This window comes from Alternaria infectoria (assembly GCF_024043175.1).
Source record: "Alternaria infectoria strain BMP 0036 chromosome Unknown scaffold_11, whole genome shotgun sequence".
Taxonomy (NCBI): domain Eukaryota; kingdom Fungi; phylum Ascomycota; class Dothideomycetes; order Pleosporales; family Pleosporaceae; genus Alternaria; species Alternaria infectoria.
The window spans coordinates 404,482-425,632 of record NW_026250700.1 but is presented as its reverse complement, the minus strand read 5'-3'; the positions used below and the strand labels follow the sequence as shown (position 1 = coordinate 425,632).

At 54.6% G+C, this 21,151-nt stretch overlaps 6 protein-coding genes across 6 annotated transcripts; 3 read left to right on the top strand and 3 right to left on the bottom strand.

The window, feature by feature from the left end:
* Nucleotides 1-1,666: 1,666 nt before the first annotated feature.
* J4E92_007017 (uncharacterized protein) lies at nt 1,667-2,781 on the bottom strand (the record flags this gene model as incomplete). The annotated part of the gene is made up of 3 exons (XM_051498381.1): nt 1,667-1,814; nt 1,868-2,482; nt 2,537-2,781. The coding sequence occupies 3 exons, from the start codon at nt 2,779-2,781 to the stop codon at nt 1,667-1,669; spliced, it is 1,008 nt and encodes a 335-aa protein (XP_051351315.1).
* Nucleotides 2,782-4,369: 1,588 nt separating this feature from the next.
* Nucleotides 4,370-8,614, bottom strand: J4E92_007016 (uncharacterized protein; the record flags this gene model as incomplete). Its single annotated transcript, XM_051498380.1, has 4 exons — nt 4,370-4,409; nt 4,460-6,724; nt 6,776-8,462; nt 8,515-8,614. 4 exons carry the CDS (start codon nt 8,612-8,614, stop codon nt 4,370-4,372), a joined length of 4,092 nt encoding a protein of 1,363 aa, XP_051351314.1.
* Nucleotides 8,615-10,188: 1,574 nt separating this feature from the next.
* Nucleotides 10,189-11,877, top strand: J4E92_007015 (uncharacterized protein; the record flags this gene model as incomplete). Its single annotated transcript, XM_051498379.1, has 1 exon — nt 10,189-11,877. One exon carries the CDS (start codon nt 10,189-10,191, stop codon nt 11,875-11,877), a length of 1,689 nt encoding a protein of 562 aa, XP_051351313.1.
* Nucleotides 11,878-12,472: 595 nt separating this feature from the next.
* On the top strand, nt 12,473-13,674 carry J4E92_007014 (uncharacterized protein; the record flags this gene model as incomplete). Its single annotated transcript, XM_051498378.1, has 2 exons — nt 12,473-12,559; nt 12,583-13,674. 2 exons carry the CDS (start codon nt 12,473-12,475, stop codon nt 13,672-13,674), a joined length of 1,179 nt encoding a protein of 392 aa, XP_051351312.1.
* Nucleotides 13,675-16,497: 2,823 nt separating this feature from the next.
* Nucleotides 16,498-17,124, top strand: J4E92_007013 (uncharacterized protein; the record flags this gene model as incomplete). Its single annotated transcript, XM_051498377.1, has 1 exon — nt 16,498-17,124. One exon carries the CDS (start codon nt 16,498-16,500, stop codon nt 17,122-17,124), a length of 627 nt encoding a protein of 208 aa, XP_051351311.1.
* A 1,239-nt stretch (nt 17,125-18,363) lies between these two features.
* J4E92_007012 (uncharacterized protein) lies at nt 18,364-21,061 on the bottom strand (the record flags this gene model as incomplete). The annotated part of the gene is made up of 3 exons (XM_051498376.1): nt 18,364-20,422; nt 20,473-20,912; nt 20,963-21,061. 3 exons carry the CDS (start codon nt 21,059-21,061, stop codon nt 18,364-18,366), a joined length of 2,598 nt encoding a protein of 865 aa, XP_051351310.1.
* Between the last annotated feature and the right edge of the window lie 90 nt (nt 21,062-21,151).

The window sequence follows — 21,151 nt, the reverse complement described above, 5'->3', positions numbered from 1 at the left end:
GCACCATACGCCGCATCATTACTCCCCATGACGACGAAACTCCAAAACGCCGCCATAGTCTTGAATAAATTCGATCGTGGATGGTTCCATCGTTCCAATTTGGCTGGCGCTTGTGTCGTTGGCGACGGCAGATTCTCTATCGGGTCGCTTTCCCGAGCACCTTTCGTATCCGAGAGTCGCAGGCCGCCTGTACTGCTCGAACTAGCGATCTGTGCATCTTGAGGTTTGGAGATATAGCTCGATACGTCTTGGAGTTCGATGGGCTGCTCGAGGCAGGTTGACGAGGTGCCGTTTTGGTGGTGCAGCGCCATTTTTGGGTTGTTGAGATGGCGACGGTTGACAGACTAGTTGCGACCTATTGTCATTCCAAGGGACGATGTGGATGAAGAGGAAGCCCGATGTCGAAGCTTTGGAGTCAGAGGGATATAAAGCCAAGAGTAGCGGTAAAAAGTAAAAAGGGCTGACGAGATACGCGCAGCGCAGATACGAGCTTGACCCAACTCCTCCAAAGGCAGGCAGGTATGACGTTTTCCACCCTCAAGCTCAATAACCTCAATACCAAGAAGGGCGCACGACAAGACAACCACCACTCGACGAAGCCCTTTATATCCCCAATCTCAACTTTAGGTCCATAACGTAGCAAACTCGCAACTATTACTTAAAGCAGCCGAAAACTGCGAGCAACCACTCCATCGAGACGATATCTTTTTTAGCCACCGCCGACGTTCTCTAGCACACGCGCACAAGGCGGGGAATGGGTGGGATCCCCACACTTTGCAGCCGGTCCGACATACGGCTAATCAGCAACGAGGTGGCTGGTGGATCGAACTGCCCAGCTGGCCAAAAAGGGAAGGGGACGGTTGATCTTCGGAAGGTGCGAACTTTCCGTGAGTAAACCGCCGCTAGCTATCTTGAAATTACTACAGTACAACTACGGCCATAACTAAAGCCTAGAGATCTGGTAGAGAGATGGAGTATGACACCGCAACTTCGAAAACATACACATGCGTTTGAATGTCACGGCGTGTTATTAATCACATTGTTACGGACCAACTCAAACCCGACTAAGACCTCGCACCAAACCCAAAGCGTCGACAAAATGCGAGGACGCTGAAACCAACACAGTCACAGTCGCAAGACAACTTAGTCGCGTCACTCTACGTCGCAATCCACGTCGCAAAAACTGTGACATGTCACTTGTATCAACCGCAGTTCCAGATATGAAAATCGTTAATCGTTCTCATTTCATGCTATACCTGCTATTATTACCTCCATTTCTGAGCTGATTCGCGGAATCGACGCTCACCCGTTACCATGCCATCCTCCATGCTGGGGGTATCCTGTTGTCTCTTCTCTCGTGCTCTCTGTCTCTCTCTACAACTGTCCACCATTGACCACATGCTGAAAAGGAAAGAAAATGAATAGGAAAAAAAAACCGTTCTTGAGATCAACGCTTGTATTTCAACGACTGTGAGGAAAGGTAAATCGTCCATATACACATACTCGCTTTCGACAGTCGCGCCCTTCGCTCCTGTAATGCTTCTGCTCGCGCCCACTGGCCCCTTGGTCGTTCAGCCCCTGTCTTTTCTCTTTTTGGAAATGATGATGATGAAATGGGAAAGACAATGCGTTCTGAAAGTTCGTCTCGTCATGTGGGTGAAGACGTCTATGAGGGCTGGATGACGGAGGGACCGGCAAGGACCTCGGCATCGGCAACGGACTCGCTCTTGGTGATCATCATGTAGACTTCTCCCTGGAGGCCCTGGGGAACCATGCAGTTGCCATCGGCGATCTTGGTGAATTGGTTGCCGCCACTGTGAGATGTTAGATTGCGGTTCATTGTAAAGGAGTGTGTGGAGTGACTTACGGTCCGACGAAAGCGCAGAAAGAGGCACCGGCAGGCTGAGCGGGGTCGGCAAGCTTCAAGTTCTGGCCAACGGTAGCCTTCTCGGGGTTCTGGAGAGCGATGGCAGGGAAGGCCTGGATGTTGAGGTTGGAGCCTTCGGGGCAGGACTTGATGAACTGAGCGGCGAGGGTGAAGACGGCGCGGGGCTGGAGAGCAGTGTCGAAAGCGGCGGGGACGGGCTCGGCGCCGGATGCGATACGGATGAAAGCCTGGTGACGGGCCTCGACAGTGACGATGGAACCAGCGGCGGAGAGGATGTCGGAGGAGTTGACGAGAGGAGCGGCACCGAGGTAGGCGGAGACACCGACGGCCTCAAGGACACGGGCGGTCTTGACCATGGAGTCGGCGCTGGTAAGGGCGGCGTCGAAGTTGTATTGGCATGGCTCGACGGGCTTTGCGCCGGCTCCTGCGATGGCGGACTGGAGAGTAGTGACGTGGGTGGCCTCAGTCTGACCAACGCCCATCAGGGACTTGACTTGACCTTCACTCAGACCGAGAGCCATGAAGTCGGACATGGAGAACTTGGCGAAACCCTGCTTGTAGTATTCTGATTCGAGATGCTCGGCGGTCAGAGCGCTGCAGTGACTGTTAGATCCAGCTCATTGTGGTCGTTGATTCAAAGCTACTTACAAGTTGAGGATGTCGACATCGCTCAACATTCCTGCTGCGGCCGGTGCAGCTGCAGCCGGTGATGCGGCGGCAGCTTCGCTACCAGATCCAGCGGTCTCAGTGATGGCAGCCGGCGCAGAGGAGGTGGCAGAGGCGGCAGCGCTCGACATGGAAGCCATCTCTTGACGGGCGTAGTTTGCGGGGGCGGCAGCCACGAGAGGCGCCAGGGCAACGAGGCCCTTGAGGATGGTTGATACGCTAGGCATGTTGGTTGAATTAGGTTTGTTGGATTGTTTTCGAGTAGACAAGTTCGTAAAGAGAGACCGCCAGCAAAGACTTGCTTTGAATTCGATTATTAAAAATTGTCTAAAGTCCAACCAGGGACTGAAAGAAGGTAAACCGTAAGGAATGTGGTTGATTATTAGGTAGGAAGGTAGAAGAAGCTCGTTGATGATCCAACTGAAAACGAGTATGGAAACAAGGTGGGCGGCCAATGGACCTTATACAAGCAGCTGCAACTCCTGGGCACCATCTGAGACGCCATCTTAAAATTCGGAGTACGGATGTTGACCATGTGGCGGACGACTGCCTCCCGCTGGCGCACTGGCCTCCATACTGGATCCGTGACCCTACAAGCTTCAAAGCTTGGCAAATCGACCCATTGATCGTCCAGGAACTGCTCGCTAGCAGTGTAGCAACCGCTGAGGAAGCCCGGCTTGTGGCGATGGGGCTCGTGGTGCCGGCATGTGATGTAGCAGGTCCGGGGCCCTGCGACGCGAAACGGCTATCATGAAACCCTACAAGTGCCAACGCGTGCGCGGAGGCAGTAGAGCCGCCCTCGAGAAAACCTGGGTACCGTAATAGTGCATGGCGATTAATGGCGGTATTCTGACTTTCCGACCGGATCCGTGAGGTGGCTCACCATCTGAGGCTTGAAGCAGTCGGGCTCCTCATCTGTCATGACGCTGGTGGGGTGTGTTTCCAGCAGCGAAGAGCTAGCGAAACGTTTCAACATCAAGCTACTGGCCGTATTTCATAGCGCAGTCATGATTGTAAATACTTCTATAAGGGTATCGTGGTGTCGTGAGCGCTTGCGTGTTGCGCCGAGAGAACCCCAGATGGGTTGAAAGGTTAAGAGGGATGGATTATCGGGTGGCTGATGCACCCAAAACGTCTTCACGTTGCCAAGCCTCATGGAGAACCACTGCTATTTCGGCTGCGGTTCAGGCCGTCAGGCTCTCGTTCGCTACAGCAAACACATGCAGGTACACAGACCGCCTCTGACAGGGGATGGGAAGTCGCAGATCCGCTGGTCAAGATTCGGATTGCACGGCATCGACCTGATGCCGTATAGCGCGGCTTGTCACATTCGATCATGCCGAGGAGAGGTCACGATTCGGTATGTTTCCACCTCAAACCAACCAATCTTTGTCTGAGGCCGCGTTTCCAATGTAGTAATCAGGATGTCAATGAGGGGGCACACTGTTGCTCACTTCGTTGCCTTGTCGCCTTGTACGGCTCTTGAGCAGCCTTATCCAGGCCTGAACGAGATGTGGGGAGTGGGTGTCAATGCAGGCGGGTACCAAAAGAAACCAAAGTGAACTATGCATGGCCAGAGGCGCTCTCGCAGGGATAAACACATTACTGTACTACGGAAAATTACTGTGTATAAGAGCTGCAACGATATATCGCGACTGCCGATATCGTCGTCGCATACAAATAAACAATACACAGATCACCGTTCATCTCCTCCTGCACAACCTAGTATGTATCCTCCATTCAATTTTCTATACCAAGTCGACATAAGCTACCGAAAAGGCCGGATACCAGGTCGGACTGAGCGAGACGTCTCGTCTACAAAGCGTAGGGGTTGAGAGATCGGATGGTCAAGCAACTGAAAGATAGGTTAGTGACATTCAGAACGTAGTGATGGGCATTACTTACGGAGGGCTCTTCGTCAGATCCGTCTTAAGGATGACTGGGACGCGTGTCATCTCCCGCACATCCTGGATGTAGTCGCCGTTCTGCTCGCGCAGAGTGAACCAGCTGAGGTACTTCTCCTTGTTGGTCAACTTGGATTCTGCAGCATCACCAGCGCTTTGGGCGATCTTCGAGTCGGAGTTGACACGGTGAGGAGCACCAGCAAGATCGCGGCGGGTAGGCGATGGAGGCATGCTCTGAGTCGGGCGGTCAGGGTTGAGAGAAACACCGGCCATGTTCGAGTTGAGGTCGTTGGAGTCGTCGTCATCGTCGTCATCATCAAACAACGCAGCCTCCTCGTTGGTCGACATGGTTCCAGTGTCCATCTGCCTGCGCTGGGCCTCTTCCTGCTCCCTCGCACGTTGCTTAGCCGCCTCAGCATCACGCGCCGCAGCCGCAGCGTTGGCGGATCTGAGTGAGCCATGCTTCGGCCTCTCGTCCTCGGGAATGTAGTTGGACGATGGAACGCCCTTCTCCCAGTAGAGCTCAAGGAGACGCTTGTTCTTGTCGAACTCGGCTTTCTTAAGAGGAAGCTGGTCACAGTGGACGCGCTTCTCAAAGCCCCACTCGGGAATAAGGACATCGAAAGCGGACTCGTACACGCAAAGGACGATACCTTCGGCGATGAGATCACCGCCCCTCTCCTGCCTGACCTTGTCCATCTTGCGGCAAGCCTCGATGTGAACGCTCTGCTCCTGAGCAGCATGGGCGGAGTCCTTCTTGGTGTTGCACATCTCGGCAGTCTTGGCCAAAGCCTCGATGTCTTCAGTGAACTCAATGGCACCGTTGGAGAGGACAGCCTCCAGCTGGCGGTGGACAATGATGTCGGCGTAGCGGCGGGATGGGTTGGTGAAGTGGGTGTAGAGGGGAAGGTTCAGGGCATAGTGAGGGTACTGATCCTGAGGCAGCCTGCCAGCAACAAAGTACTTGGCACGAGGCATCGACTTGATGACGAGGGTCTCCATACCCTTCCTGATGTCATCGTCTTCAACCTCAAACAAGCTGTTCTGGAGTGTGCCACTGCTCTCGGTGTTGATGTCGTAGCCAATGGCACCCATACGCTCTGCAATGGTCGTCAAGCGGCGGGGGTTAGGCGGAGGCTGACGGCGCAGGAGAGCCTTCTCTGGCAAGCCAGTGGCGAGCTTCTTCGCAACAAAGGTGTTGGCGAGGTGGCTGAGCTCCTCAATGCACTCGTGGGCAGGGGAAGAATCGAAGATGTTCTGTTCGACGGGAACATTCTCATCGTCCAGCTGGTACATGAGGCGCAGAGCCTTGACATCGCTGGAGCGGTCGCCGAAGCGAGCCTGGCGGAACTTCTGGGAGATGTGATGCAGCATCTTGATGTCCTTAGCACGGGCTGCCGAGACTGGACCGTCGTTACCGTTGATAACGGTGTCGACCTCGTCGTAGGACAGCTTTCCAGAGCTCTTGATCACAGCCTTGCCGACCCAGGTCTCATCATCTGAGATTTTACCAGAGGTAGGATCGACCTTGAAGACGACACTGACTGTGTAGCGCTCCTCGCCAGGGTTGAGGCAGCAGATGTCGTTCGACAGACGCGGCGGAAGCATGTTCACGGTGCGGTTCATAAGGTAGACCGCAGTTCCACGCTTCTTGGCCTCACGGTCAACAAGCGAGTTGGCCTTGATGAAGTGGGCAACATCAGCAACGTGGATACCAATCTCGACACGGCCGTCATCAAGGTATTTGAAGTGAATGGCATCATCAAGCTCCTTGCTGCCGTTGGGATCGATGGTGAAGGTCTCCTCGCTGCGGAAGTCGCGGCGGCTCTCGAGCGCCTCCTCGCCGTCGTTGGTGACGGACCAGTCTTCAAAGCCGACGTTCTTGATGACAGCGTCGGAGAAGTCATCTGGACCAAAGTTGTTGTCGCGCAGTAGTGCGTCGGTTTCCACCTTAAGGTCACCCATGACACCGAGCTGCTCGACAAGAGTACCGAAAGGATGCAGAGAGGTGATGGGCCATCGCTTAATGCATGCGACAAAGATGCGGTCGGCGTAGTCTTGGTGCTTCTCGACGAAGTCACGTGGGGCTTGCTCGGTGGGAATGGCGATCAAAGGCACACGCTTGTCTGTTGGCTTGAACCAGACAATCTTAGGCTTGTTCTGGGTCTCTGGCTGGGAGCGACCGGAGTTGCCCTCGCGAGCCTGTCGCTCAGCTTCCTGCTTCTCCTTGGTGGCTTGGCTGCTGGGACGCAGGAGTCCAAGGGATCTGTGGCTGTGATTAGTGAAGTACTTGAATGAAGATTATGTGCTTGCTTACCCTGAGAACATCTGTCCAGCAACACGCTCGATAACAGCAACAATGTGACCTGCGTACAAAGGCTTGAGCTCATCGTTGATCTCCTCCTCCTCCATGAGGAGCAAGCTCTGGCCTTCGACTTCAACATCGTCGTTCTTCTTCTGTGTGGGTCGCTGGCGGAGACTGCCACGTCGGCGGATGCCACCCTCAGAGCCAGTCTCAGGTTGGGTAGTGGCATCGTTGACGGCGATACTACCGCCGCGAGGGTCTGCGTTGTCCTTGCGCTTCTTCTTCTCTTCCTTTTCGCGCTTCTGACCCCAGACCTCGTCGACGTCAAGAAGTTCGACAGCGACAAGATCTCCTTCGAGAGCTCGGTTCCTGTCTTTGCTACCGCAGATGAAGATGTCAGCATCCAGATCAGTAGTTGTGACATAAGCATCGCTGCGGTTCTTCTTGTTGACGCGGAGGATTCCGGCAACGAGTTGGCCGTCGCCGAGGAGAGCGGGCAAGGTGGCCTGCGGGAGGTAAGGAGTGAATAGCGTCTTGCGCTGCTGCTGCTGGTTTTGCTGCATGCCCATCTGCGGTGCATGCTGGCTGCCTCCGAGACCGCCGCCCTGCATCTGGGCGGCCTGGAGAGCCTGTAAATGAGCGATCTGCATGGGGTTTAGCGGCTGGCCGAACATCTGCTGTTGCAGGAGAAGCTGGGCCTGGTTGCCCATCTGCATCTGAGGCTGGCCGCCGTACTGGAAGTTGCCAAGGGAACCAACGGACTGGTTGACCGATCCACGAGTGCGGTGGCCAGGCTGGAAAGGAGCGGCATTGGCGGTCTGGTTCATGTTGAAGTTGCCCATGTTCTGGGACTGGTTGTCTTGCGTAGGCTGTTGCTGGGTGTTGTTCTGGGGCTGTCTCCAGTTGCCCTCGAAGTTGCGAGACTGGCTCCTGCCATGGCCTTGGCTGCCACGGCGCTGGAAGTCAGACTGCTGTCCGTTGTTCTGGTTGGTAGGGTTCTCGCTGGTAGCTGGGAAGGAGAAGGAAGGACCGCCACGGCCAGCACTTCCACCGCCGCGTCCGACAGCCATGCTCTGGCTGCGGCCGTGGCCACCTCGTCCACCACGGGCGGAAGTGTCGTTGGAAGCGCTGTTTCCACTGGGGCTGGCATCACGGTTGGAGCTGCCCTCGGTCGAGCCGGGGATGGGGAACTGGAAGCCCGAAGTCTTTCTCTTCGATTCGGCCTGTTCGGCAGCCTTCTTCGCGTCGGCGAGAGCTAGCGAGTGACGGCGGGTGTGTCCGGAGCCGCCAGCACTGCCACCGCCTCGGCCACGAGGGTTGACGTTTTCCCTACCCTGGCCACCCTGTTGTGCACCGAATTCGCCGAAGCCAGACGAACCGGAGGAAGGAGCGGGGGGTGGGCCGCCCATGCCGACTTGGGGCAGGGCGGACTGGTTGCGGCGGTGGGCGCCAGGCTGGGCTGGTGCGCCCATGGGGACAGCGAGGTGTTGCTGCTGCTGCATTTGCTGCATCTGCTGGGGGAACTGGTAGTTGTTGACTTGGGGCGAGACATTGGGCATCTGGCCCTGCATCTGGAAGTTGCCGAGCTGCTGCTGCGGCTGGATCATGCCCATGTTAACATATTGCTGGTGCGTGGCGGCAATCTGCTGCTGCTGTTGCTGGAGGACCTCGATCTGCTGTGCGATGGCGAGCTGTTCCACTGTACAGCTGTCAGCAATGGCCCAAAGTGGCTATCGGATAGCTCCACGTACTCATCAGCGGTGTCAGCTCTGACGGACTGCGGCGATGCGCAATGTGCAGACGACGACCGGCGGGACCCATGGGGCCCTGCTGGCCTTGTTGCTGATCCATAGTGGATAATGTAGTGTGGATGATTCAATGCCCGCTTGCAGTGTATGCTGTTGGAGAAGAGACGGTCGGACACGAATTGGTCAAAAGTGTGATGGATTTATCTGCGAGCAATCAGCATCGTGGGTTGGATGATGTCTGCAGCGAGCGAGCGAGTGAAGGGATGCAGGTGGTGAGAGTGTAAGGAGGCAGATGGGGGACAGATGCAGGGTCGGCAGCGGCATGCTTCAGCGAGCGAGCTAGCGGGGGACAACTCACGTTGGGGTAAGCGTGCTGGTTGGGCGGTGCTCGGGGCGAAGAGGATACTCTCGTAGACGATGATTACTCGGGGTGGTGCTCTGCAAGTCAGAAGCGGGTGGTGTCGTGTTCAGACAGATGTGTCGTTGGTCTAGGAGGGTTGATAAGGAGGGTCGACCAGATCAAAGAGCGCGGTTTCCCTGGGGCGGGCTGTTGGTGGCAGTACAACCAAAATGCGGGCGGAGAGAATGCTTCGAAGGAGGGAGCGATCGGGGCGGGCGGGCAGGAGGGATGCAGGAAGAGGGCAGAGGGCAGGCAAGAGGGCCGTCAGCGTGCTCGAGGTGGTGATGGCTATGGCGGGACTTGGCCAGCAGCACGGTTTGGGCAAAGATCGCCTGTTCTTCCGCAAACGAGCGAGCCTGGGAGAGGTCTAAGCGGCGTACGTCACTTGCGAAGCCAGATATGCAGCTTCCCGCGCCGAACTGAAGGAGTGAGAAATTAACGTAGATACAAGCAAGCGCCGGGCCGTGGGGGCTGAGGCGCTGCCGGCCGCGCGCTGGTATATATACCGCCAGCAGCAGTCGGCATGCGTCTCAGCGCGCCCCAGGTGAAGCATCACGTTTGGGTCTGTACGTTTCAAGGCAGGCTTAGCCGGCGCGCGTTTCTAGACACGAACAACAGTCCGCTGCAGCGTCGCGGGAGGGCGGCGCAAGGGTCGAGGTTATATTGATGGATCCACTGCGCTGGGGTTGCGAGCTTGTCATGTCCGGCATTCGATAGTCCAACAATCTGACAGATATGCTGGCTTCGCGCGCCATGCCGCGCTGAAACTCGAGGACAGGAGTCACATCGTTCCCCAGCTTGTCACATTCTGTCAGTGAAACGGCCCTCTCCAGGGCCTGCGCGTGCCCTCACAGCGTCGCAGCTTGGCGGGTGCAGTCCCACCAGCTTGGGCACAGACGCATCCTGTGAACTTTATGAAAGGCGCAACATGGCGTGTTTGCCCAAGGCGCGACTCAGCGTCCTTGACTCCATCTCATCTTAATCAATCGACGGCCCAGGTGGAGCTGCGGATGAAGTTACGTCACGGCGTCAGACATCGAGCGAGTGCTTCGACTTCGAAAGTGCGCGACCCGTTGATCAATTGATGTCCAGGTACGCTAGCCAGCACTACAATGGAGCTGCGTAGCGCGGTGAAAGCTGCTGCAGGGATGAGCGATGTCACGTGAGTCGGAGCTGGTCGCTGCTAGCTTCCGACTAGACTTCTTTGACCGTCGCGCTCTCACCAACCACCTTTTCAACAACTGCACCCTGACCCCAACTAACGTCACGGCGCCAGAATGCCCGCCAGATCGGGCACCTCGTCGTCGAGCATGCATACCGCCACCTCCTTCAGCTCCAGCTTCATGGACGCCTCGCCAACACGCCAATCGCCGAATCGCCGCAGCAGTCACCGCCAAAAGCGCGAATCCCTCATCCGCGACCCCTATGAGAGCCCGGCCAAGCAATTAGCCCTCGAGTTCAACCTCCGCCTCAGCATATCCGACCGCGAGTTCAACGAGAAGCTGGACCAAGCTGCGAACGAGCGCGCGAAACAACATGCCCAACAACTCGCCTACGCTGCCGAGGAACACGAGCGCGTCTTCAGGAGCGCGAAGCTTGAGATCGAACGCATTGCCCTGGAAGAAGAGCAGGCGCGCCTTCGCCATGAAGAGGCCCAACGGCAGGAGATTGAGCGCCTGAAGCAGGAGAAGGCCCGCGAGCAAGCCGAGGCTCAGCGAAGGGCTCTGGAAGCAAGACAGCGCGAGGAAGAAGCCGCCCGTCAAGCCGCAGAGCACAAGCTCAAACTTCAACAGGCCGATGCCCGCATCAAAGCCCAGCAAGAGCAGCAGGCGGCCGCTGAGAAGCAGAAGAGGGAAAAGGACGAAGCTGATCGGAAGGCTGCCGAGGCTGCGGCCGCTGCAGAGAAGGCTCGACAGCAAGCACCACCACAGCAGCCAACCGCTCAGCCCACCCCCGCGCCGGCTCCCACACAAGCAGCTGCACCACCAAAGCCATCCACCGCCGCACCGGCAACTAGCACCAGCGCCGATCAGATCCACGCCAAATACCTCGAACTCCACCAGCGCATGAAGGCCTTCCGCAAAGCTTTCTGGGAGGAACACAAGAAGCCAACCTCCCCACTCAAGGGTCCCGTTGGTGATGCCCGACGCGCCATCCGCACTCGACTTGGCCAGATCACAGTGGAGCGCAAGGACAGTGTCGCCGCCATCAAGCGCCTCCGAACCGAATGCTTCGACATCGCCCTCACAACACCCGGACCCATGGTCGACATCCGACAATACATTGTCTCCCACCAAATTCCCCAGCTGGCCAACGAGAACGAAGCCGCATACCCGGCGTTCCTGCTCTACGTCTGGATCTGCTTCGAGAAGTTCCTTGTAAAGCAGTTCGAAAAGGAGGCTGCCAACACCGACGGACGTATCATCCAGGAGATCGGTTTGATAGCAGCCAGCTTATTCGGCGACCAGAAGTACATGTGGAACGGCCTTCCTCTCATCGACATTGCGCTGGCTAAGCTACACAAGGCCTGCCCCCCTCTCTTTGGCATCCGCGGTACTATGAACACTAAGGAAGGTCGGTTGCGCCTAGGCTGGCAAGAGGACTCAACCCCAGAGACATATTCGCAGCGCATGCGCGGTATCGGAGCTGGCTACGCCTCTATGTCCCTCCGTTCATTCGCCGCCAAGGCGCCTGCCATCGCCATGTCAGAGTACTGGCGTGCCATCTCTTCGATATGCAACACACCCTCCGAGCAACTCTGGCCTGGACACTTCGCCGTTCTCAGCGGCCTGATCCGCGACTACCACAAGAAGTTCATCCAATTCTACGGCGTACCTGCGCGTGGCGTCCTGCGTCGCGCTGTCGTCGACCTACCCGTCCGTGCACCAGAGCGCTGCAAGGACGCCGCGAGTACCATTGCCGTGTACCGCGAGACCTGGAAGAGGGAGAAGTTTTCGTTGGATTAGAAGAGGAAGAAAGGCGTGTTGACGCAGACGGAATAGCATTGGGGGCTCTCTCTCGGAAATCGGCAATATTTTTCATTGTCAACGATCTTTTGTCAATCTTGCATGGGACGGCGCATATCATCAGCAGTATGACCTATGGTCGTGGGTTGCATCTTTTCCTTTTCTGGTAGTTTCTCTTTGTCTCGATGGATAAGGAAGTCCACAAAGTACATGCGTAGAACAACGTCGTTCGCGACAACGAAATAGTCTCGCCCGTTATCTTATCTACAGCGAGCATGAAATGATCAATATCGCCCTATCCTCCGCTCCTAACCTTCGTGATACTATACAGCTGAGCCTCCGCACTGCAAGAGCACCTACAAGGCTCTGAGCTTTAACGCCACTGTTGTGAAAGGTGATAATCTTCTGAGTAAGCAGTGTGTTAGTTCGCACATTCCATCTCCCCTCCCCTACAAGAAGGACAAAATCATCACTTCGCCATTCCAGTCAAAAACATTCCAACACCACTACTGTCATCAAAATGAGTACTCTTGTTGGCATGCCCGTAACTACCCAAAAAGGTCTTCGCTGGAAGAAAGACCGGTCTTCAGGAGTGATGCCCGAGTGGACAACCGACCCCAGCATTGAGGACATCACAACCCTCGTGCGACGAGAGCTGAAGATCCCGACTCCAGACCCATGCGTAGTTCAATTTTCCTAACCCAGAACAACTTCGACAAGGATTACACCGTCACATGTGGCCGCGGCCAAGAATACATCCTGCGTCTAACCGTCCCTGTCGACGCACGATCAAAGACTATGAGCGAGGTGGCTACTATCGAGTACATCCGTCATCACACTGAGGTTCCAGTACCACAGGTCTTCTGCTACCAGGCTAGTACCGACAACGAACTTGGACTTGAGTGGATACTCAGGGCGCGTATGCCCGGCCGCAAGCTGGGTGATGAGTGGGAGGGTATAGACTATTTCAAGAAAGAGCAGTTAGTGCTTAAGATGGTCTCCGTCTACGCACAGCTCTTCCAACAGCGATTCAACGAACTGGGAAACCTGTACCCTGCGAATGAACTCCCCCATTTACGTACGCCAGGCCTAGACGATATCGCCTTACTTACACTAGAAGCCTCAATCCTCTCTCAGCATGTCGGCCTAGGCAAGATCGTCTCCGCGCCCTTCTTCTGGGGCGCACACATCGACCACAACGTCCCGCGCGGTCCTTACAAACGCAGTCAAGACTGGCTTACCGCACAACTCCAACTCAGCCTCCTTGATCTTGACGACGAGTCCAAGCTTGAAACTTCCGACGAAATCAAGCGCTCGATATACCAAAATATCATCGATTCTTATCCCGGCGAGCCTGACGAAGCGGCTACCGCCATATGGAAGAAACAAATCGATAGAATAAATACAGATCCGCACCTTAAGTATGCCCGTGGAAAGGTCGAAGAAGCTAAGCAGCGAGCGCAGCGCCTACTTGATCTCATACCGAAGGTTTTTCCTGAGCAGGCGGAGGAAGAGGTATTCGTGCTCCACCACCAAGACCTCCACGCAGCCAACATATTCGTCGACTCCAACGGCTCCTTAACCGGTATCTTCGACTGGGAATGCGCGCACACCGCCCCCTTATGGCTCGCATGCCAATTACCCTCATTCCTAGACTTGACCGACTCCACCGCAGCAGTGTTCGCCTACCTCAACATCGAATATGTTAATGAGGAGTACAAAACGCAAGTAAAGCTTCAACAGTTTTTTCCTGGAAGAGATGCAACGGATCTGTCCGGAATGGGTCGATGTACATGAGGCTAGTCAACTGAAAGTAGGGTTTCAACAGTGCGTGCAGCATTTTGGTAAGGCGGGTGATGGGAAATATATTGAGAGGTGGATTGATGGGGTGGAGAAGGGGGGGAGTGCGATGCTGTTGAAGGAGATTGTGAGGGCTGAGTGGGTTAGGGAGTATGTTCATGGTGGGTATCCTTTTGGGTCAGGGCTTTTCTAGTATCGGGTTATGGGATGGATATATATTTGATGGTTGAAACACACTAACCTAAAAGAATGAATCAAAACTTTAGGGCCGGTTTAGACTTGTTGTGTTTCCCTCTTGTATAAGGTGGAAAGATGTTTGGGTAGTAGTTAGACGCTCTTTCCGAAAGAGGTAAAGCGATATGTATGAACTAGAACTACCACGACAATAGTATCGCCGCAAAGATTAACATTCCTTGACCTCGCTTGCTGCCTAACCCTCCGAAATAAGCGTGTAGGCGAATCCTTAGCCGACTTTAAGGCAAACCAAACAGCAGAATCGCCAGAACAGGGAAATCAAGAAAGTAACAGGAAGAAGGGATTGGTGGAGTCCATTCGTCTCGGGACGTCCCAAATTCCATCCTCAGTGTTAACACGGGGGTTCCGGCTCTCGGTCCCTCTCTGATACTTCCTCAAGATGCCTACCCATGGACTGCCTGGAAAGATATCTTTATTAACTGGCTTCAACCCCATCTCTTCCTCCAAGTATCCCGGCCAGTGCATTGCATATTGGCCAGCAATTTCCAACGATTTCTCCACCTTGAGTTGTGCAAGCCCACGTACAAACACGACGCTTCTGCCTAGCCCAATGTGATGATCCTCGATGACCTCTGCATCCCAGAAGACCTTCAGGTTTTGAATGTTGGTTGCCTCTCGTTGAAGTTTGTCGAAAAGCAAGCACCATCGCTGAGCACTAAGTGCGGCGTCGGTCGCGTCGACATGGACGCTAAGGTCTGAGATCAAGGAAGCGTTGTTTGTCTCGAGCCAGGTCATAAGAGCGTCAGGCTGCGACACATTGATAGTGAGGGATGGAAGGAGATCATCAGGTGCATCGTTGAGGGTAGAAAGCCGTTGTAAAGCAGGGTTAGTACCCTCTTTCCAGGAGTAGCCTTTCGGACGATGGAACAACATGTATGGAGGGGAATACATCATGAATTACGATGATGCTACCTTTTTTGGAGATAGAAAGGGAGGAAGAGACGTTAGATATGGGTTGATGTAGAAAGAGGGGAAGTAAAGATCAACATGAGTTCATCAACTCTTGCAGCTCAAGGATGCCATGCGGCAAACCCTAATTGGTCGTGTGAGGTCTCACAACCACAGACGGCTGCTGAGTGCATCCCTACGAACAGCGAATGTTGCCTTGACATCTTGCTCGCAGCTGTACAGTAAGCACCAAAAGAAAACATTGATACCAGACTGTATCTACGCTTTCACAGTTATCGGTGTAGAGCGAGAAAGCTAGCGAGATTTGACCGCAAAGGCGTGACATGATCCAGGAATAGCACCGCATTTTAGCGAGAACGCTAGTTGGGTCAGCCAACATCGCCCATCGTCCCGCTGTTGTTAGGCCAGCCGTCGTCAACACCACACCCGTTGGCCAGCAAGCTCCCACTCACCAGCCAGCGCACGCATGAGATGAGGGTCTGACACCACCCCGCCGCATAGTCGCCGCAGACACGCCGCAAATACTCTGCTTGTGGCGTCCAGTAGCCACCAAGTCCCATCCCACGATCTCTACAATGACGCGCCGCAGCGGGAGCTTGACAACTCGCATCATGGCTTTCCTTTACCGCAACAAGTTCGCCTATTCTCACCCCACAATTTGCCCACGTCGCCGTCCAATCCTCCTTGGGCTTGGCTCAGGCAGACACGCAGAGGAAGTGTAAGGCGCTCAGCCTTGTGTCGATTCATGATTGTTGCTGCTCATTTCTTTTAGCGCAGGTGGCTGTGCTTGCCTAAATTTCGAAACGTTGATCCTACAGCACAACCCTTTGGCACATCACTGTCTTTGTAGAGGCCCTCGTATTGGGCCGCCGAATCTGTGTTGATGTTGTGTGGCAGGAAGCTGGAATGGGGAGTTGTTCAAAAGAGCAGCCACTCAGTTTGTATGGTTCCACGAGCTGAAGTGATAGCTTCAGCTGCGTAGACAGAACGAGCGAAACCGCTCGGACGTGGCTCGCACGCGGTAGAGAACCATCCCCAAGTGGACTGACAGTAGATGGGGCCCCGACATGCACGCCCGTCACCGCCGTCTACGAACCCGTGCCACCACCAAACTGCCACACAGCTCCTTCTGATTCCTCGATTAGACGCGGTAGTCCAAGCTTCGACGGCCGTTCTCGACGCCCATCATTCGTTAGGCCTCTTGTTTTGCGCCAAGCTGCTCATCATACCACAGGGGCGCAGTGACTTTTCTCCGAATTCATGGGCCTACTTTCCCCACAACGTGCTGAGGCTGAGCATATCTTTCCCACTTTCGAGCCGCATACTGGACGCCTTCTCACGGATCCAGCGCCATGGGCGCAGGATCTAAGGCCGGTGCGTCAAAGGTTTCATTTTACGCAGAGACTTATGTCTGCCTGGTGCCCGGTACCAGTTCATAGCAATAGCACATAAGGGATTACTCGAGCAAGTTCGTCTCAACAGTCTCATAGCCATATATCATCATATTTTCGAGGCGTAGTAGTTGTTATTTCTTCATCGCACCGCCACATCGCCTCCTATTTAGCACTACAAATACACGAATAGCTTCGCCAACCATCTGAAGCCTCACCAACAGATCCAACTTGAGAACCATCGCACACACCAACACACACCACCATGTCACCTATACCAGTGGACAACAACCTTGTCGCAGACGAAGACCTAGCTTCAGTACCCTACTCAGGGTACTGGACAAAAGCCAACATCGCCCTCACCGTCGTCTTTGGCCTCATCTTCCTCGCCATAATCCTCGCCTGCCTAATCTTCTATCTCCACCGCCTTCGCGAAAAGAAGAAGCTCGACAACCGCAAGTCAGACACCGCCGGCCTCCTCGCCAACGAAGACAAGACCAGCATGTTCAGCCGCGTCCGCGCAAGCAGCGTCACATTATACGTCGACTCGGAGGCGGACGCGCGCAACAAGAGATCGAGTACGGATACCATGCATCTCGTCCCACTACAGGTCACGCCGAGTGAGGAGGCTAGTGATCCCATCGCCGATAACACGGAGAGCGCTGGTACGGGTGTTAGTGCGATGAGCCGACAGAGTAACGGGACGCTTAGTACTATGGTACTCAGTCCCATATCGCCGAGTGGTGACGAGGGTGACATGAGTTTACGGCCGGCACCGACAGGGCGCGCACGCAGTACGAGTACAGCTAGTCAACGGGCGCGATACTACGAGTCGACGCCTATGATTGCGATGCCACAGATTCCGAAGATCATTCATACGACGTCAGAGTAGAGAAGGGGTAGGGACATACATGTAGACCTTTAGGGTAAAGGGTCAAGGGGAGGTTTACGAGTTGAAGGTTTAAATGTCTTACTTTCTCTTTCTGTTGTTTCGCGATTCCGCGATCTTTTCTGCACAAGCATTATTATATACCCTGTCTACGCTCCTGCACCTAACATAACACGCAGTCGAGTATTATCTAGACACTTCTATCTCATCTCTTATGAAAGCAAAAAGTTGAACAATCTATTTTGATCTTATGCCAGGCCGTTAACTAACAGTTGACTTCATCACTATATTACGTCTAGCATATACTACTATGTATACTCGCCCCCAAATTCTTCTTCCCGGTTGCCTGGTCGTTGTTGTATGTGTTGGCATCTCGGCTCACTCGGAGTGAGCACTAACGACGCGCATCGATCCCCAGCCCCGGTAAAAGCTCTGGTCTAGGACGAGACATGTAAGCTTTAAATGACATCATACTCGATGCTGAATTCACTCCAGAGCTATTTGACTCTATGAGCAGAAAAGCTCCTACATCCTTATCAGGGCACAAAGCCGAGAATGCGTTGTTCTGTGCCGGTCACCTCAAACCAGCCAGCTGAGAGTTCGTTGATTTCGTAACAAAGGACTTCGCCTTACAGTCAATGTCATAGATATTATACTCGAAGTACATCCCAAAGAGGAGTAGCACGTCCGATCACGTCTGGACAAACACCCTCTACATCACTGACGCATATCCAAAAGCCATCTCCAAGGCGATCTCGGCATCACCGATCAACAGCCCAAACACAGACCCACGGCACAGTTCAATAAGCGGCGAAGTTCACACAGGGGATCGCTGTGCCACAAAGACCTCTTGCATGGCCCGACTGTGCCGTACGCGTTACCGCACCCGCGGATCGAGCCAAGAGAATGTGCCACAGGGGATATGTTAGCCTTGATAACAATGAACGGAAGAAAAGGGGATACGTAGCCACACATGATATCACCGTGGCGGTGAAGTAGGAAGCTGAAATATGTGCACACAGTAATGAGTCAACGTGAAGCTTTCTCGATATACATGCTAAACCAGCGCTCTACACGCTGCCCCATCCGTAGACCTATCGCTAACAATGCAACACAAAACAATGACTAAACCGCTCAAAACATACCAATACAGATACCCGCATCCATATCGCGACCGCACGAAGCGAGTCTATACAGAATCAACCCATCATCAGCCGTTGAACAGTTGCGACAAGCGAAGACCTACTTCTTCGCAGCATTAACAACCTCTTCACTCAACTCCCACTCCGGAGTCCAGTGCACATACTGCGTCATCGCCACAGCAAGCAGCCACTCCGTCTTGACAATGCGCGGAACCATGTTTTCACGCTTAGCCAACTCGCGGAATTTAGTCCAGTTGGTAAACTCCTTCTTGTCGGCGTCGGAGATGAGGTACAACACGTCTCCTTCGTCTTCAACCTGGTTCTGACTGACCTCCTTGTCAGCGAGGTCGAGTTTACGTTTTGACGCGGAGAAGACGGTGGTTGGTCTGCCCTTCCAGAGCACACATTTTCCGCCGTTGACTTCGACAATGTCTTTGTAGGTTTCGAAGCCGCCGCCGACTTTCTCTGTGCAGAAGACGGTCCAGCCTTTGAGGAGGCGCTGCTTGTTCTGCTTAGCGCGCGAGAGGGCTTCGGAGAGCCGGAAGTTGTTGGCCTCTTCGAAGTCTCTAGCTTGGAGGAGGTGCTTTTCTGCCGGGGGAAGCTTGTTGTTCTTCAGCGCGAAGTCGAGGTAGCTGGTTGATACGAGGGTGGGGGCGCAGGCTAGGGCTGCGATGAACTTCTTCGTTCGGACGGGTTGCGGGGCGCAGACTAGGTCTACCTTCTTGAAGTCGTCGGTGATGAAGAGGCCGAGCTCTCGAAGGCGGGCTTTGTCTTTTGATTCCTTGTCGGGGTTGTTGGCCCATCGCTCGTCCTTGGATATCAGCATGCGGAACTTGATGGGCGCAAGCTTCTCCTTCTTTGCTCGCTTGTTCTTTGCTGGAATCTCTGTGGCTTCGTCTTCTGTCTCGTCGTCATCGTTGACTTCATCGATGGAGCGTTTGCTTGAAACTGATTCACGGCCGCCCTTTGCTTGCTTCGTTCCCTCATCGATCTCATCTTCTGCCCTTCGTCGTCCACCATGAATGACACCACCCTTGCGCTTCATCTCCTTCTCGAACTGTGCAATGTCTGGCGCAGCGTCGTGCATTTTTGCCAATGCGCGGTCTTTGGCCCCCCGACTGCCAGGCGTCTGGTTCTCTTTGCCATCGGTACGCCGAGGTGGCAGCGGTGTTTGTGCATTGCCTCCGGATTTCGCCCGCTTAGGCTTCTCAGCAGGCGGACTGCGAGGTGCTGGAGGCTCACTTTGCCGCGGTGGTACGCTCGATGCTGGCACGTCATTGGTCTGCAGTGCTGCTTTGACGGCTTTTGTGGGTTTGACTTGCTTTGAGAAGAAGATCTTCTCAGTAGCCTCGCGATCGATTTCTGTCTGACCCAACACCTCTCCAAGGTTGGTCCGGGCTGGGAAGAATGTGTAACGGCCCTCAGTCAGCGGCATTTCCCTACACTTGGCGTAGCTGTCTTCCAGCCACAGATGATTGACAATGTTCACGCCCCACTCCGCCGCAGCCTCGCACTTCTCGCTGTTCTTGTGCGCAGCAATAAGATGTGTGTTGTCCTGCTTGAAGGTCTTTGTGAACTCCGCACCCGTAGCCTTGATCAAGTTTTCCAGGTATATGCGGGCCTCGCCAGTGTAACTGGATATGCTAACTTTGTACTTGTTGAAACCCGGAATGCCTTCCCGTGGCCGCGGATAGTGCATCATCCGCTGCATGGGATTTGTCCAGATACCGTGTGTGATGAGATAGTACAACCAGCCCAGGTTTCCGACGTCTTTTCGCGCTTGCGATGCCTTGACATAGTCTGGGCCTTCTCGGTAGTTGCAAACATACATGTCTGCATCATCGATCTTCGAGGTCACACTGCCGCCTCCAGCCTTGATCATGCCCGTTATGATATTCCTGAGCTTGGTGCTGATGTTCAGATCTTCGCCAAGCTTGACACGCTTCCCGTCGAAGGCCTTGATCGCGCGGGGTGCCTCTAGGTGAGGTGGCGGGGGTACGGGATCGTTTTGAGGGTCTGGTGTGGCTGCGTCTCGAATGTGCTGGCTCACTCGTGTAGGAGGAATGGCGCCTGGTTCCATATCGGCGAGGATCTCGGGATCGGGAAGTGTATACGGTCGCTCTGATATTCTACGGCCAACTTTGAGGCAGTCGTCGAACCTGTGTTGTGTTAGATCAATTCAACTGCCATGCCCTCAACTCAAACCTACCAGTGGGGCAACACAATTGACAACTGCAGTCGTTTACTAATAGCGAGCTGACACCGTGGTTCGCTCACATCCAGTGCAATGAGATGTGTCACGAATTTTGAGAGGCTCGGTGCGAATTGCCCGCCCAATGCCAGTACGCCACCCTCGATCGCTTCCTTGTCTCCGCTCGGTATGTCCCCACAGCATATGACTACTTCGCTCATGAAGAGTGCAGGATCGGGGCTGTATGTTCGCGGGTTCTTGGCCTTGTTGGACTGGAGCGACGCGTCTATCCATGTTGGCTTGACGACATGTAACATGAGATCGAGGGCGCGGTAGTAGTCGGGGAAGTCGGCCGTCTCCGAGACAATGTAGCTGATTTCTTCTAGGTTGTCTATGCGGCCTTTGGTTACATTGAAAGGTACTATTGTTCCGCGAGCGCCTGTGATTGCACCTTCGATCTGGGCTGTCGGTTAGCAATACTTCTAAATTGATCAGACGCGTCGCATACCTGGCGCATGCGCTCTTCTGAGAGGCCATTGGGATATATCGTGAAACTGAGCTCCTCGAACAGACCCTGCGAGCCCTCCAGCATGGTGGTGTCTTCCATGGCTGCGACTGAGGGTGTCGTGTTGTATGTGCGGACTGTGGTCGCTGTCGATGTCGGATTCGAAGGCGCGATGCGACACGGCTACACGCG